The sequence below is a fragment of the Lethenteron reissneri genome, chromosome 29 (genome assembly GCF_015708825.2).
Source record: "Lethenteron reissneri isolate LAM-NWPU_2019-01 chromosome 29, ASM1570882v1, whole genome shotgun sequence".
Classification (NCBI taxonomy): domain Eukaryota; kingdom Metazoa; phylum Chordata; class Hyperoartia; order Petromyzontiformes; family Petromyzontidae; genus Lethenteron; species Lethenteron reissneri.
In genome coordinates, this window is record NC_083807.1 from 874188 (window position 1) to 890479 (window position 16292).

Below are 16292 nucleotides of genomic sequence, written 5' to 3' on the forward strand. Positions count from 1 at the left end.
ACACTGCGCACAAGCGTAGCGCTAATCACCGCGCCCAACACACACGCACCCTCACACAACACTGCGCACCAGGAGCCAGGGTCCGCGCTTTTAATGGAGCTGCTGACTCGACAACTCTCTCGCCCGCCAAAGCCGCGGCCGAGGTGAACCCGGCGGAACGCGCGCGACACAAACCGCGAACAGAGACGTGGCGCGAACGTGGTCGTCTCTCCTGTACCGCACTGGGAGCTCTCCCTGCGTGTCTTTCTCTCTCTCCACAAGACAACTCGCTTTGGTCAGACTGCCCCTCCTAATGCCCTCTTCACATCTCCCTCCTCCTCCTCCTCCCCCCTCACCCGTTACTCGGGCAGCCTCGCCCCTTGGCCCGCATCACGAGTCGACCATGACGCCAGACGATTTTCAACCGGGGGACAAAATTCCGATTTGCAAAAAAAGCTTTGGGACACCATAATCATCATCATAATCATCACGATCTCCATCAACATGATCACCATCATCATCATGATCATTATTACCGTGGTAATTATCACCGTCGCGGTCATCACCATCCTCATGATAATTACCATCACCATCGTCACCGTCATCATCATCATCCATGACCGTGATATCACGATCATCAATGTCATCGGCCCGCTGTGAATAATCATCGAGGATTGTCCGCGCGTCGCGTGCAGTGACCACGTGTGGCCACGTGGCGGCGCGGCAGGCCACGTGTTTGAGTCGACGAAAGGGACGTATTGTCACAGTATTGATTTCCGAAAATATATTTAACGCATGTAATACATCATCAATTACCGACAACATATTAAATAATTAATTTGATATTATGTCACTACTTGAGGACATATTAAACATGTCCACGAAATATATTGCCGGAAATCATACGGAGCAACGCAAATGCCATTCGAGGCGGACCCTTGTTGCTGATTAGGCAATGCCTGCGCTCGCGACACCGACCAACTGATTCGCATTCAATTATCGCCATCTGACCCAAAGGCTCTGTCATGAATCAAGTTGTCCGCCACAGCACACGCGTTAAAAATCGCCTCTGTCACTCAAACACGGCGTGGTGGGGTCTTCTATTGATCAACGCGGAAAGCTGGCCTAAGCTCCGATTGGCTGAGCGCAGTGGCCAATATAATTGAAGGGCGGGATCGATGAACGGCGGCCACGTGGTTGGCCGTGGATTCGAAGGACGGAGACGAACGGAGGTGCCAGGGTGAGAGTGGGGAGCCGGGTGGATTTGAATGCCCGGCAGCCGGGGTCTTAGCCGCGCTAACTCTGCCGTGGCTCGGCACTGTGAAGGTGGGAGTAGCGCGGAACCAGAGGCGCACTGCTCTTGGCGCTCCGGCTCGTGGCACGTCGCCAGAATCCTGCTCCTCTTTCCCCCACAGGACGAGCAGAGGGGTCACGCCCCTGGCACCCTTTCCCGTGGTGGGGGGCCGGTCACCAAATGTAAAGTCGAATTGTTGGAGAGCAGCACACGCTTGTGGCAAGTATAAAAAAGGTGTCCGCCTGCTGTGCATCCAGACCCTGCAACGCGATAGGAGTCAAAGATAAAAGTGCAGCCTCTGCAATTCCTTGGGTTGGGGGGCATTGCCAGCATCTATCCGTGCTGGTGGTGGCCTTGGTGCCGCGTTAGTGCTGGTGCTGATGATGGCGACAATGATGGTGCGGAATCTGCTGATGGCGGTGATATTTTTTTGGTCCTGGTGATGGTGCTGCTATTACAGGTGATGTTGGTGCTCATGGTGCTGTTGATGGTGCTGCTTCTGCTGTCATATTTACAATGGTGTTGATGCTGCTGGTGATGCTGGTGGTCCTATTGGCAGCGGTTCATTGTGGCTCTACTGCTGCTGATGTCGTCGGTGTGGGGCTGGGCACTGCTGCCCGGGTCTCTCTCCTGGTTCCCACACCCCACGTGAGGCTGGCTCAGAGCGGCACGGTCCCCCAGCTGTGGAACTTAAACCCCGCACACCAATTACACTCAAATGCACCACACACTCGAAAACTGGTGGGGTGGTGGGGGGCGTGGGGGGAGTGTCTCAGTTATCCCTTTTCCATTGGAACATCCGAGCTGAGCAGGGACCAAACCGTGATGCGCTGGCCTCGCAATAAGTCATGTAAATGTGGCTCGGGGCCAAGCAGGGGCGGGTTAATGATGCGTTCGTTGCGTGCGACGTGCATCTCCACTCGTTAACTGCGCATGACGTCAGTGGCGCGGTACTGTTTCGGTGGTGGAAAAAGGACCCTGGCGCCAGCAGAACCGTGCCGGGCTGGCTCGGCGCGGCTTGGTTGTGCAGTGGAAAAAAAGACATCGGAGGTGACGTGACGGCCGTGAATTCCGGGTGCTCGCGTGGACGAATCTTGCGACAGTGAAACAGAAATAAATCCGCGGTGGCGGAGACAGGTCGAGACAAACACAAGCGTGCGGAGAGGCGTGCATACACTCGCCCGCACGCGCACGTAAACACGTTGGGAGAGATTCTGTACAAAAATAAAAAAATAAAATAAAACCACCGTCGTGTCCGCAACACGACGGTGTCTTCGCTTCATCTCGGGAACGGCGACGATGCGGGGGCCCGGCTCACCGAGCGTTTACCAATTGTCGGCGTTTTGATTTTCTTGTTAAAAAGCTCGTTTTGTGAATAACATTTTGCACAATAAGCACGACGAGGCGCCACAACCAGTATAAAAAAAGCGAAATGTCAAAAGCCCGACGAAACGCGTTATTTTCTGCGTGTGAATCCGCTCCGTAAATCCACAAAACTTCGGGTGAAATATAATTACACAACTCCCCCTCCGCTAATTGCGGCCTTCGTGAGCGGCACGGCGCACAGCTGCCTTGGAAACCGGGACGCGTAACTAAACCCCCGACGCGAGGATTCGTAACAAAACGACGTAAACGCTCAACTACAAAAATAGCGCGCGCTCGCGCGTCGGCGAGACGGCGAGATGGAGCATGCAGTGTGCGGGGGCCGTGGGTGGCAACAGCTGTCAGGCCACAGCGCTGCAATGACGGTGGCCCGCCCGCCCAAATAACAAACCGCTCGCCCGTGAGCTCACCAGCTGTAGCTCGTGAGCTCGCCAGGTCGCTTATAAGCTCGTCAGGTCACTTGTAAGTCCGCCAGGTCGCTCGCCTGGTTGCCCTCCGGCCCAGGGGTTCGCTACGACGCTCCGGCGAGTTCACCAATCCAGGCGTTGGCTCACGCCCGATCCTCGGTAAGCTCACCGGCTCATCCATCTGCCCCCCCCCCCCCCCCCGATTGCCTATCGAGCTCACCGGCTCGCCCGCTCACGCGCTGGTGAGCTCACTGTTGCCCCCGCAGTGCGCGTGTAAGCGTGCAGGGTGGGGCCGCCCGCCAAGGAATGTCCACCACGGGTTGAGTCGGGGTCAGGACCTCTGCGAGCTGGGGTAGCCGGAGTCTATCCAGACTCCAGGTACTCGAGGGCGATGTCGTAGCAGAACTGGTACTGACTCTGCGGGGTATGGAGGGTGGGGGAGGGCAACAGGGAGCACGCAGACGTGGTGGCGTCGATGCACGTTACTCACTCCATTAACACCCACGCGCGTGTGTCCGTGAGCGTGCGAGTGAATTAGTAAGCCGGTGATGACCGGGCGGACGAGCGGCTGGATGAATAGGTGAATAGGTGGGTAGACGGGCAGCCGAGTGAGAGGATGAACCGGGATGGCGTGCAGCCTCACCAGCGAGTCGACCATGTTGGCCTTGTTGTTGCGCAGGGCCTTGACCACGCAGAACACGTCCACCGCGTTCTGTCTTCGGATCATCTCGCACACGTTGGTAGCGGCGCAGAAGAGGCCGGTCCGCCCCGAGCCGTTACTATGCCGCGGCCACACGCACACCGCACCATCGCGTGCACACACACAGCAACCATCGCACGCACGCACACCACATCAAAGCGGGGTTGTTAAAGCGGCGACTGGGCAGAGAGCTCGGCACTCGCTGGACACGGAGCGGCTTCCACTCAGAGTGCCCGCTGTGGAGGTGTTTGGGAGTCAAATCGCTCCGAGCGCGTAGACAGAGATCAGAGCACCAGCGGGGATGACCTCCAATAAAAAAATGGAGGACAGAAACGATGCACGTGTAATCTGTGCACAGAGGAAACTACATTTACTGATTTACCGATTTAGCCGGGAGAATTGTAGGATTAGGGAAGTCCTGCTGCTGCTGCTGCTACGTTGGGTGGTTATGTTTAATGACGAGCGTTCTGTATTCGTGTGGGAGGAAACCGAAGCACCCGGAGAAAACCCACCGCTTGCGCAAGGGGGCAACGCTCTATCCCCGTACTGACAGAAGCTATACCGCCATCTCCTGGAGTTTCACAACAACATCTTCATCATCGGTGTTGTACGAGCCACACACGGAGGCAGAAGGAACGAAACGTCATCTGCTCCCTGTCATCATCATCATCTTCTTTATTTTCATCACCCCCCTCTCTTCATCCTCCTGCTGCTGCTTATCATCCTCATTCCGAGCTCTGCTCCCATCTGTTAAACCCTCTCTCACCTCGCTAACATTTACTCCGGTATAACGCTATAAGTGGCGGCGTGACTTATGTGCATACCTGTCAATCCATACAGTGTACCTGTATTCTTGTATAGGGAAATTTTGTCTATTTGTTTGTGTTTATCCCTTGTCTTGGGACTTTGTAAGATGAACGTTGAGATTTATAAGGGCACGGGGTGACCAATACGGTCTGAATTGGTCTGTAATAAGGTAGGGCACTGATAAGGGGTTGACAGGTATGGATGTGGCGGAAAATATTTGAATATATTATTGAAAAACATTTAAATAATTTTCTCTCTCCCAAGTGAACTCGCCACGCACCGCTGCTGCTCCTGAGAGTCCAATGAAAGCCGGAACTCGTGGTGATTATCCCTGCGGGTTTAATAACCGCGACGCCAGATTATTTACGTTTATTGCCTCCACTGCTCCGCATTACGCCCCCATCTCAAAACATTAAAAACCAAAGCCACAGCTACAAAGCTACAGCCGCCGCCGCCACCGCCACCGCAGCCAACACCGCCATCACCGCCGCCACCACCACGACCACGGCTGCCATCACCATCACCACAGCCACCACCGCCGCCATCAGCATCACTACCATCACCACCACCACCACAACCACAACCGCTATTACCATCACCACCACCGCCACCATCACCACCACCACCGCCGCCACCCATCACCACCACCACCATCGGTCCAATCACAACCACGATCACCACCATCACCACCACCATGACCATCGTCACCACCACCATCAATGGCTCCGTAACGAATAGCGATGGCCGCTAACCCCGCCACTGAGTGGCACGCCCGCTGAGTTTCTAGCAACCCGCTCCATCCGCCATCGCCAGCAGCGATCCTCCACTCTGCCTGCCTCTCTCCGCACCCCACGACCTCCTCGTCGTCAGCCACGATCTATCCACTGCTGGATGAGGGCCTCCCAAAGCCACCACCATCTCACATGGCCTTGCAACAAAACAATACTCGGTACACCATGCATACGGTGTACATGGTGTACACTATGTACACACGGTGTACACGGTGTACGTGGTGTACGTGGTGTACGTGGTGGACACGGTCTCCACAATGTACATGGTTTACACAGCATATGCACATGGGTACGTGCATGTACGTGCGTGAACGTGCGTGCGCGTGCATGCTTGTGAACGTGTGTGTGCGTGCTTGTGTGTGTGCGGCACCCACAGGCAGTGTGCCAGGACGCGCCCCTCGGCACCGTACTCCTGCTGCCACTTCTCCACCTGCGCCGCCAGGTGCAGGAAAGAGCGGCGCGAGGCCGGCACGTCCTTGCGCAGCGCCCAGCCCGCGTACTGGAAGTGCTGCACCGTGCGGTACCCATCCTGCGGCTAGCACACAACGCAGAGTCAAAGATCCGCCGTGGAGCCTTCGACAGACCGACGGGGAAAGCGTCGTTAGCGAGCGGCGCCTGCTAAGGCCGGCGTGGCCCCGCGAGGGGGCGGGTGGCCGGCACCGCGCCTGGCCGCCTTTGTCTTCCCCGGTGTTCTAACACCACCCCGGGTACTCATTCGAGGCCCGAGACCGGTAAAGATATGTGGCCGCGAGCGGGAATCGAACTCGGGCCGACAGGTTCGCAGCGCAACGCGATAACCGCCGTGCCGCCGTTCCCCACGGAGTACGCACGGAGACGCGGCCGTCGACTCCCCGACCCCTGCGCACGCGGCTGCACGCGGCGGCGTGAGGAATGGAATGCTCCCCGCCCCTGCTCCCCCACCCCCGCTCCCCCCACCCCCCGCCCTCACCCGCGTCACGTTGCAGATGCGGAAGGTGCGGTTGGTGATGTCGCCGTCGAGGAAGCAGCCGGCGAACTCCACCTGGATGGGGCCGTGGCGCAGGAGGCCCTCCTCCGGCCAGTACTGGGGGCACAGCTGTGGGCAAGCGCAGCGACGCCTCGTCATCGCGACGCTGCGCGGTAGGGCGTCCGCGTACGCTCGTGTCCGCCCGTGTCCCCGTGCGTGCATGTCCGCGTGCGTGTCAGCGTGTCCGCGCGTGCTCACCTGCGTGGGGTCGAGCTCGTTGAGCATGACTATGGCCGTGCAATGGTAGTCGAAGACGAGACGCCAGAAATCTTTGACGGAGTTGGGCAGCGGGTGCTGGGTCGCGATGAATGCCGACGGCTGGGAGTAGCTCTGCGGTGCGAGACACGGACACGCGGAGACGCGGCTTCATCTCTTCGTGCCCAGACTGACACGACACCGAGCATTTGGGACACCGCACAGACGAGACGCCAGACAGGAAACGAGACAACGGGAAGCGGGACGCGTGGAATACGAGACGGTGAATAGGAGAGCAGAGGCCGCGGCGAGATCGCGCTCCGCAGGTGCGGCGGCCGGCAGGGCGGTCGGCTCGTGCGCCGGTGCGGCGATGGGCGTGGAGCGGGCCGCGGGGGGGGGCCCTCACGTCGAGCAGCGCGGCGTTCACGTAGTTGCTGCTGTCACCATCCATGGCGATGAGGAATGGCAGGCATCGGTCGGGCGGCAGGAAGTCGCGGAAGCGGTTCTTGTCGTGGTTGCGCGGCAGCAGCGCGATGCTGCAGTCCTCGGCGCGCAGCGGCGGTGTCACCATGTGCAGCGTCTGCGAGCGAGCGAGTCGCGGCACGGGTCAGCCAAGGTGGCACCGGGAGCTCGGATTCGTCCGGAAATTGGATTGAGGTCCGGAATTTTGGAATTCATAAGTTCCGGGAAACGTGACCAAGTGACGTCACTTCTGTTATCAAGCCATGCGCGTACACATTCTCTAACACACACACATACAAAGACCCCCCATATAGTCTTTACGTACTCTTTTGGCAAGTGCTATTAGCGAGCACCTATGAAGGTCTGCACGGCACCTTTTCACCCCAGTGGCGATGTTTACACACCGCAGCAGGTACTCATTTGAGGCTGAGTCGACCTAGGGGAGCCCCAGGACCGGTTCAGATAATCGTCACTGGTGTTGGCCATGAGCGGGAATCGAACTCGGGTCGCTGGGTTTAAAGAGCAATGTGCAACCACTACACTACCGCTCTCCACTCGAACGCACGCACACATACACCAACACACTCACAGATATACACTGAAACACAAACACTGACACACAAACCAGTGGCCCTGAGGACAAAGTAGCCGTGTCTAAAAGCAATTCATTCTGGAATTCACGCAATTAATTTTAGACTTTCGACCGGAATGTTTATTACTGCACATTTTTTCATGTCGCTAATGGACCTATTTATTAAGCCAACGGTCGCATTCATACATTTATTATTTATATGGGGACAGACAGCCACGTGTCGTGCTAATCGCGGCCGTCTCAATGGAATCTGAAGGCCGTGGACACCTCCGCAGGTCGACAGACAACGCACGGTCGTCAAGACGCCCGACACGAGACACACGTCCAGAACGACGCGCGTCCTGGGCTCAACCACCTCTCTCCAGCGAAGGAGGAGCAGCCACCGCCACTCTCCATGGCCGCCACCGTCCCCCCTCTCTCCGCTCGCGTCTCGACGCGAGTCAACCTCGACCGGGCCGTGACGGTCGACTAGGCCGAGAACTCGGATAGGAACCCAGGCAGGTGGTCGTGGTGGCGGCGGTCGCCCCGAGACTCCGAGCGCCCGGCCGCCTCCTCTCACCTGGAACTCGTCCTTGACGTGGTTGGAGCTGCTCTGCGGCTCCAGGCGCAGGAGGTCGCAGTATGCCGCGCGGAAGTCGGGCGCGGGGATGGCCGTGTCGCCGCAGAGGCACGCCTCCAGCATGGCGTCGTGGATGAACACGTACTGCTCCTGCCGCCGGAGAGCACACGCGCGAGGACACCGACGGCGTCAGCGAGCGCCTATCGAGGGCGGCGCGCGGGAGAAGGAGCCGCCGCTGTGCGCCCGGGACTGGCTCGGATGTTAGCACGGATGTTGGCCGTGAGCAGGAGTCTAACCCAGGTTGTTAGGTTAATAGGCGGTGCACAAACCCCTGCCTACACCGCTGCTACCACAGACACACAGACGAAGATCCCACAGACTGTTGGAGCAAGTGCTGTTAGCGAGCGCCTATGAAGGCTGGAACGGGCAGCCCGGCCGCCTTGGTATCCCGAATGGCGATATTACACACTGCACCAGGCACTCATTTGAGGCGGAGTCGACCTAGGGGAGGCCCAGGACCAGTTCAGATAATCGTCACTGCTGTTGGCCGTGAGCGGGAATCGAACTCGGGTTGCCGGGTTTGTAGCGCAGCGCGCGAACCGCTACTCTAGCTCCCCACACACAAACACACAGACACACACGAACACACACACACATGCTCACACCCACCAACACACACAGAACATTTATTCCATGCATGCAGTCTGTTCCGTAACGCATATCTATTCTAATTCAAGTAAAAGGATGATTGAAAAGACAACACGGACACGCGCACACACACACACACTCAGACACACACGGACACGCGCACACATAATTACAGCAGCAGCAGCAGCAGAACTCCACCACATTCCAGTTAAAAAAGACAGCGGCCCGACAAGGAAATTCTTTATGTGAATCAAATGGAAGTAAACACATTCCACGGTGATCGGGGTGCCCAGGTGCTGATGGCGAGGTGGGTGGGGGGGGATTGGTGGGGTGGGGGTGGTGGAGGACGGGGCGGAGGGAGCGGACGGTCGAGCGAGTGATTTAACCCCTCTGCATCCGACTCCGCTCCGAGTGCCGAGCGACCCTGGAGCCTGGCCGGGTCGTGAGCGCCGAGCCGCCGTGAACCCCCCGGGCTCCACCGAGCCACCGTGCGGTAGACTCGGGCTGACGCCGTCATGAACGCACGGCGGCGCAGTCCCCGCCCGGCCCAATGTTCGTCTGGCATGGCGCTGGGGGCCCCGGCGAGAGAGAGCTCTCGTGGACAGCGAGGGACGAGGGGCGTCTGCGTGCTAATTGGCGGCGACGAGGTTAATAAGACGCTTGCCGGCGATTAGCGCGCCGGGGCCGGTGGTAATTACTCAGCGGGGCCGAGGGGTCGGAGGGCAGCCCTCCGCTCCGCTCCCTCGCAGCCCATTAGCCTAACGAGCTGGAAAATTGGCTCTGCGGCAGAGAACGGCGTTTGCCGACTGGTAGAAAAGGAAGACGTGCAACTGTGCAGTGGCTCGTCCTCGCCGCCTGCTGGCGGACGGACCTCCACTTGAGGGAACCCACGGAGCCCCTCCACACCGTCGAGGTAGGAGAGTGCGTGGAGGCGAGTAAAGGGAGATGAGAGGGGAGAGCTAGGAGAGCGCGTGGAGGATCTCGAGGGAGCGACGTTTCTCCTGTGTGTCGCGCGCTCGCCGCTTGCCTCGGTCTGCACCGTGTTGACGCGGCGCGAGCGCAGCTCCTGCACGCAGTTGTAGATGTCCACGACGCCCTCCTTCTCCGCCATGTCCAGCGTGATGTCGATCACCATGAAGCAGCCCGTACGGCCTGCTCCCGCGCTACGCACGCACAGACGCACGAATACACGACGGCAGACTGTTTGGGAAAGTGCCACGATAGCGAGGGGTGGTGTGGCCGTCACCACACCCGGCCGCCTTTGTCTCCCTTGATGTGTTTACACGCTCGAGGTGGCTCAGGACCGGTTCAGGTGCCGCTCGACGGTGACGCGAGCAGTGGCCGGGAATTGAACTCGTCTCGCTGGGTTGGTAACGCGCTGCGCGGACGGGCACACACACGCATACACAAGTACAGATGCACAAGCACACACTAGGGCACTAGCGCACAGGCAAACGCGCACACACACACACGCACGTCATTCACACACACACGTGTACTGCGCAAGCATCTCGGATGAAATCGGCACATTATCTTCCTATTATATGCGCTGATTGTGTTTTTTAATTAAACAAAATTTCAAACACATGCACATACAGGCGCAAACGGACACACATAAACTCGTACGCAATTGGTGCGAGCACCTATTAAGGCCAAGTGTGTGTGGAGGGGGTGATATGGCCAGCACCACGCCTGGCTGTCTTTTATTCCCGGTGCTGATATTTACACACTGCAACACGTACTCATTTGAGGCCAATTTGACCTAGGGGAGGCCCAAGACCGGCACACAAGCACGCGCCGACGGGCACATGTGTACTGCGCACGCACACACACACATGTGTACTGCACAAGCACGCGCACACACACACACACGTGTACTGCGCACACACACACACGTGTACTGCGCACGCACACACGTGTGCCGCGAGTGCGTTACTCAGGCAAGGGGTCCCCTGGAGGAGGGCTGGGAAGTATTTGCATCTCTTTGAGAATTGCGCAGTTTGTAAATCAAATTTTGGGAAGCAATCCCTTTAAGGGCTCTTCACGGTGTAATTTGCATCGCTAATTGGCTGGGAGCCCAGCGGGGCGGGAGATCGGCAATGTCGGGGAAGGTCGTGACGGAGCATCGCCCCGCACCGCCACCACCACCGCCGCTACCGCCACCACCACCACCGCTACTGCCGCCACCGCTACTGCCGCCACCACCGCCGCCACCGCCAGCACGTGCCAAGCACGGATCACGACGGCTCTCATGTCACTCGCCACTGACCTCAGCCGTGACCAGGAAGAGAACGTGGGTTTCGTGTGAGAGGTGGTTCTCGGTGTGTGAGTGCTGTTGGGGATGCGTGACCACGGCGATCATTGGTGGGGATTGTCCAAACCGATCCTGGGCTTCCCACCCCGAGGGTGACTTGGCCTTAAATGAATGCCGAGTGTGTGCCACGTCATGTAAAACATCGGCAAGGGAGAGATGAAGGTGGCCGGTTGTGGTGCTGGCCACACCGGCCCAATTAGGTGCCGTGCTGTCCTACGTGGGTGCTCACTAACAGCACTTCCCTTCACAGACTCTGCAGGCTACACGGGGCATCTTTGTCTTTGTGTACACGTGTGTGTGGCTCATTGCACGGTGCTCCAACCCTTATGGGCGCCACGGTGGCGAGATGGTAACTACATCACCCGGTATGCAGGAGGTCGCTGTTTCGATCCCGACCCTGACTGCGATGTATTTGGAGATTGTGTGTTCTCCCCGTGGTCGCGTGGATTTCCCCCCCGGATCCTCAGATGTTTGCCCTCCACATTTAGAATCAATGTGCATTTAGAGTATTTGGCCTCATAAACTTCCAAGTGACGATAAGCCACTTCGTCGAGCTATGATTTGTGATAGCCAGGTCGCTACACAGCTCAGCGTGGGCCTTACCTGGTGAAAAAAATATAGTAAAAAACAAAGTGTAACACCGCCGTCCCCCCACACACAGCAGAAACAGAGACAGCACCCACACTGTGCAGCCTTCAACGGACTGCAGGGGCGAGCGATGTGGTGAAGCCCCCCCCCCCTCCCCCCTCCTCACCTGCAGTGCACGACGCAGGGCCCCGCGTCGGGCGGGTTGAGCGCCTTGACGCGGCGTACGAACGCGAGCAGCCCCGTGGCGTGGTATGGCACGCCATGGTCCGGCCAGCTCGTGAAGTGGAAGTGGCGGACCTCGCGCACCTCGGGGCAGCCCGCCTGCGCCGCACGCACGCACACACGCACGCACGCACGCAGTATCGTCAGTCATGATGATCCACTGCTGCATGTCCATAATTGTGCATCCGTATGTAACTGTACATGTCCGTGTGTCTGCGAGTAACTGCCCACGTGTCCGTGAGCCTCACCCGCTCGATGCTGAACGTGCGGATGATGTACTCGGCGAGCATCTCGGTGGCCACGAGCGTCACCTTGACGTCGTTGTAAACCTCGCACTCGTCCGCCCAGTACTTGCAGCACTTCACCTGCCAGTAGAACACGCGTGCACGAACGAACGCATATACACGGACACGTGCATGTACACAAAGACAGAGATCCACTGTCTAGCCTTAACAGACTGTCGGGGCAAGTGCTGTTAGCGAGTGGCACCTATGAAGGCCGGCACGGCACATCCCTTTTTCTCCAGAGCGGTGATGTTTACACACTGCACAAGGTACTCACGTTGAGGCTAAGTCGACCTAGGGGAGGCACATGACCGGTTCAGGTAATCGTCACCTGTGTTGGCCGTGAGCGGGAATCGAACTCGGGTAGCCACGTTCGTAGTGCAGCACGCTAACCGCTGCACTACTGCTCCCAATAGAATACACAAATGCACACACAAAAGGACACACGCGCACACACACGCGCACACACACGCGCACACACACGCGCACACACACGCGCACACACATGCACGAAGACACGGACATGGAATGTTATTCTCGGCCTTATTCTACAGCGCTCTAATTCCCGTGAAAGGACGGCTGAAACGACACTGACTCACACAAGCACGCTAGCAATTTACCACATTTGAGCAAATGAGCACACAAACATACACGGCAATCAGCCGCTCGCCCACATGCATCTCCATTCCACACTTCAGAAAATGAGATTGGAAAATTTTAAAATCTCTGTTACTGCACCTGAGGCATATAGGTTCAAATCCCGGCGGAGGGTTGACATTTTACAACTTATTCATCGTCCCTATCATCCTCATCCTCCACCGAGGGGAGATAAAACGAGCACCACTTTGTGGTACTCAATGCTTGCTCTTCCATCCTGCACTTGTCACAATAATCTGGAATTTCCACTGCTGCCGATGGAGATGAGCACCGCCCCACATTAATTTGAGCGCCGAGACTTGATCAACCCTCGGGGCGGTTCAGAGGTCGGAGCACCGAGTGGCCCTGCCGAGAGTCTGGGTTCGAATCCGGGTATCAAGCCGCCCAACTGCAGCGACCCAACCGAGTTCCCAAGAGGAGTGAGCCGAGCAGTGGCGGCTCCTGCAAAATCTCTCAGGGGGGGCAAATGTTTGGATGATTGATAAGGATAAGGTCCACCCATGCAAAGGATAAATTAACAGCTTAAGCATGTAAAGGCAACTTCACTTCTTTAATATTAATGAAAAATAACGTGACTCTTACAATACATCTTGTTTGTTTCTATACTCACTATTAATACAATCCACTCATGTTTCTTTTATTAAAGATTCCACTAGGTGGCGACAAATAATTTTGTTGGATGAAACGTGCTTACGTATGATGACGTAAGCACGTTAGTGCGAGCCCTCCCGGAAGCCATAGAGAATGCATTGCAGCGCCCCCCGTTCGAAAAAAAACATCTTTGAATGTAAGTCTATGGGACCACTCGGGGCGATTCTCAACCGGAGGGAAATCGCCCAAAAAGAGGCGGTACTCCACAGAACGTAGCATGACGCTGATTGGACTATATCCAGAGGCACAGTGACGGCTAGCGTGACTCTGTGGTTGAATGACATTGGTGGTGCGTCGCCCAATCGCCCTAATGAAGAAACCGCCCCTGGAGCCGAGGGTGCCAGCCCCATCACCAATGAGGCCAAACAAACCTTGTCGCTCTGGCCGAGCAGCTGGGAGGAAAGTGCTGCCCCTCTACTTTGTGCGAACCAGAAGGCCGTGGGGCCGATCAGGCTGCATGCGGAGGAACGGAGTTGAGAAGGAGGCGAATTGTCTGTTTTCCTACGCAGACCACACATCACTCGGACAAGGGGATCTCAGAGGTGGCTCTGTGACATCCGCTTCCACGTGTCCGACACAGAGAGTTGCACTGCTCTGTAAGAATGTTCTCCATGGATTCATTATCTGGTGACTCGAGCCCAGGAGAACTATTGGGATGCAGTATTATGATGACCGTTCTCTTCGTACAACGTACACGTAAGGACAAATAAACCCTCGTGGGAGCCGGGGGGACGGGGGCAGCGCGACCGGTTGTGTAAATGCCAACTTTGGTCAGGAGGTTAACACCGCCTCCAGTGTGAAGCGAGTCGGCGTTTACCGACTGCCGTACGCGAGATCCGCGGGCCGAGACGGCCAAACTGAGGGCGGTCATCGCGCGGCTCTCCTCCGCTCTGTGGCGCACAGACCCAGCGAGACGGAGCCAGCGAGACGGAGCCAGCGAGACGGAGCTCTCTGGCTCGCTCGGTTAGCCGCTGGGGCTCACCGCCGGAGTGAGCGAGTGCCCATTGAGGCCGGTAATGGGGTGAACGTGACCGGTGCACACCACCCCCACCCTGCTGGCCTTAATAGGTGCTCGCTAACAGCAGCGCTCATAAGGCTAAGCGGAGGATCGCTCCCTTGTGGGGAGGGGTCGCGCGCTGCACTACGAACCCGGCGGCCCGAGTTCGATTCCCGCTCACGACCAACACCAATTACTTTTACCTCACAGGGTTCTGGGCCTCCTCTAGGTCGACTCAGCCTCAAATGAGTACCGGATGGTGTGCGTAATCATCGCCACTAGGGAGACAAAGGCGGCCGGGCGTGGTACTGGTCACCGACCCCTTGTGTGCTGTGCCGGCCTTCATAGGTGCTACTCACCAACAGCACTTGCCCCAACAGTCTATGAAGGCTATACGGCGGACCTTTGTCTGCACTGCCGCACTGGAATGGGGGCTTCATTAACTTCCGTCTCAAAATGAATGAACAAATACAAATCCGCGTCGTATTGCCATTCACAAACGACGTGCGCTGTGGACCCTTTAGCGCAACGGCTGCGGGGGAGTGAGCAGCTGAGGGGAGGGGGAGCAGCGCCCCGGCCTGCTGGGCAGGGCCCTGCCCCCACCCGCAGGGCAGGGCACCCTGCCCTCTCCGCACCAACCCTCTCACCCCGCCTCCCCCCACCACGCTTCTCTCCTCCCTCCTCCTGACGTCCACCATAGAGGCCAATCAAAAGTGACTTCGGCAGTAGTTCTGCGATGTCCTCTTCTGCGCCCCGCTGTCCGTCACCAAGTAGCGCACTGCTACGTTTTGGGTTTCCGCATTTAATAGCCGCAATAATGACATGACCGCTAAAGTGCAACTGATTTTTTTTATGATAACACTTGAGAACCCTTTGTCACTCGACTGCTGGATGAAGGACTCCCCACGCCGTGTCGGTCGTGGGGGCTGGATGGCCACACTTCCGTGCACTGCCGAGCGCTGGGACGGGGAGGGCGGCACACCACGCGCACCGCTCCTCACTCGCGTGGACAACGACCGCCGGACATCGCGCTCGCTGTGGGCGCCGCTCGGCGCTTGGCTCCGGTCGGAGCGAATCCGCCGCCCTTAACGAATCCGTCATGTTAGAACCAGGAGGGAGAGAAGAGGGGGAAATTAAATAAATAACCCCCGCCCCCCTCCCCCCAACAAGCGAATTACGATTCGGGAGGCGCACGGCTCTCACGCACTTTTAAAAAATAATTTCTTTGCTCTGCCAAGCGCTCGGAAAATTACTCTCCCCGTTCCCGTGCCAATCGCAACCACGCAGGAACACGCGTGGATGCGCGCACATGCACGTAGACGCGAGAGAGGGTGGCTGCGTGTGAGAGTGCACGGGTGAGGCTGCGCGCATGTGTGCGTACATGTATGACGAAGGGGCGGTGGCCAACGTCGCTAACAACATTCTGAATCTGTCCTGGGCCTCCCCGAGGTCGCCTCAAATGAGTACCTGTGCCATTCGTAAACATCGCCACTGGGGAGACAAAGGCGGCCGGGCGTGGTGTTGACCACCCACCCCTTCGTGTGCCGTGCCGGCCTTCATAGATAGGCGTTCGCGAACAGCACTTGCCCCAACAGCATTTTAAAGCTATACGGGGGATCTTTGTCTTGTTACACTTGCACGTGCATGCATGACTGCGTGCGCACTTGTGCGTGTGCGTGCGTGCGTACGCATGATAAAGTAAGTGCGTGAGACAACGTGCGTGTGTGTGTGGACACTTGTGAATGCTAAGCAAAGA

The 16292-nt window shown here is 57.7% G+C and overlaps 1 protein-coding gene across 8 annotated transcripts in view; it reads right to left on the reverse strand.

Annotated features, from left to right (window-relative positions):
* Positions 1–78: 78 nt before the first annotated feature.
* LOC133349119 (receptor-type tyrosine-protein phosphatase kappa-like) overlaps positions 79–16292 on the reverse strand; it is a 149304-nt gene continuing 133090 nt past the window's right edge. For 7 of the 8 annotated variants that reach the window (XM_061562315.1, XM_061562319.1, XM_061562318.1 and 4 more), the window contains 10 exons: positions 12196–12312; positions 11892–12046; positions 9851–9986; positions 8176–8325; positions 6969–7142; positions 6566–6697; positions 6311–6436; positions 5736–5896; positions 3707–3842; positions 79–3480 (listed from right to left, as the gene is read on the reverse strand). In XM_061562315.1, coding sequence (XP_061418299.1) covers positions 3427–3480; positions 3707–3842; positions 5736–5896; positions 6311–6436; positions 6566–6697; positions 6969–7142; positions 8176–8325; positions 9851–9986; positions 11892–12046; positions 12196–12312 — 1341 coding nt within the window. In that variant the 3' untranslated portion in view covers positions 79–3426. The remainder of the gene's footprint in view (positions 3481–3706; positions 3843–5735; positions 5897–6310; positions 6437–6565; positions 6698–6968; positions 7143–8175; positions 8326–9850; positions 9987–11891; positions 12047–12195; positions 12313–16292) is intronic. The other variant, XM_061562316.1, reaches the window with a different exon arrangement.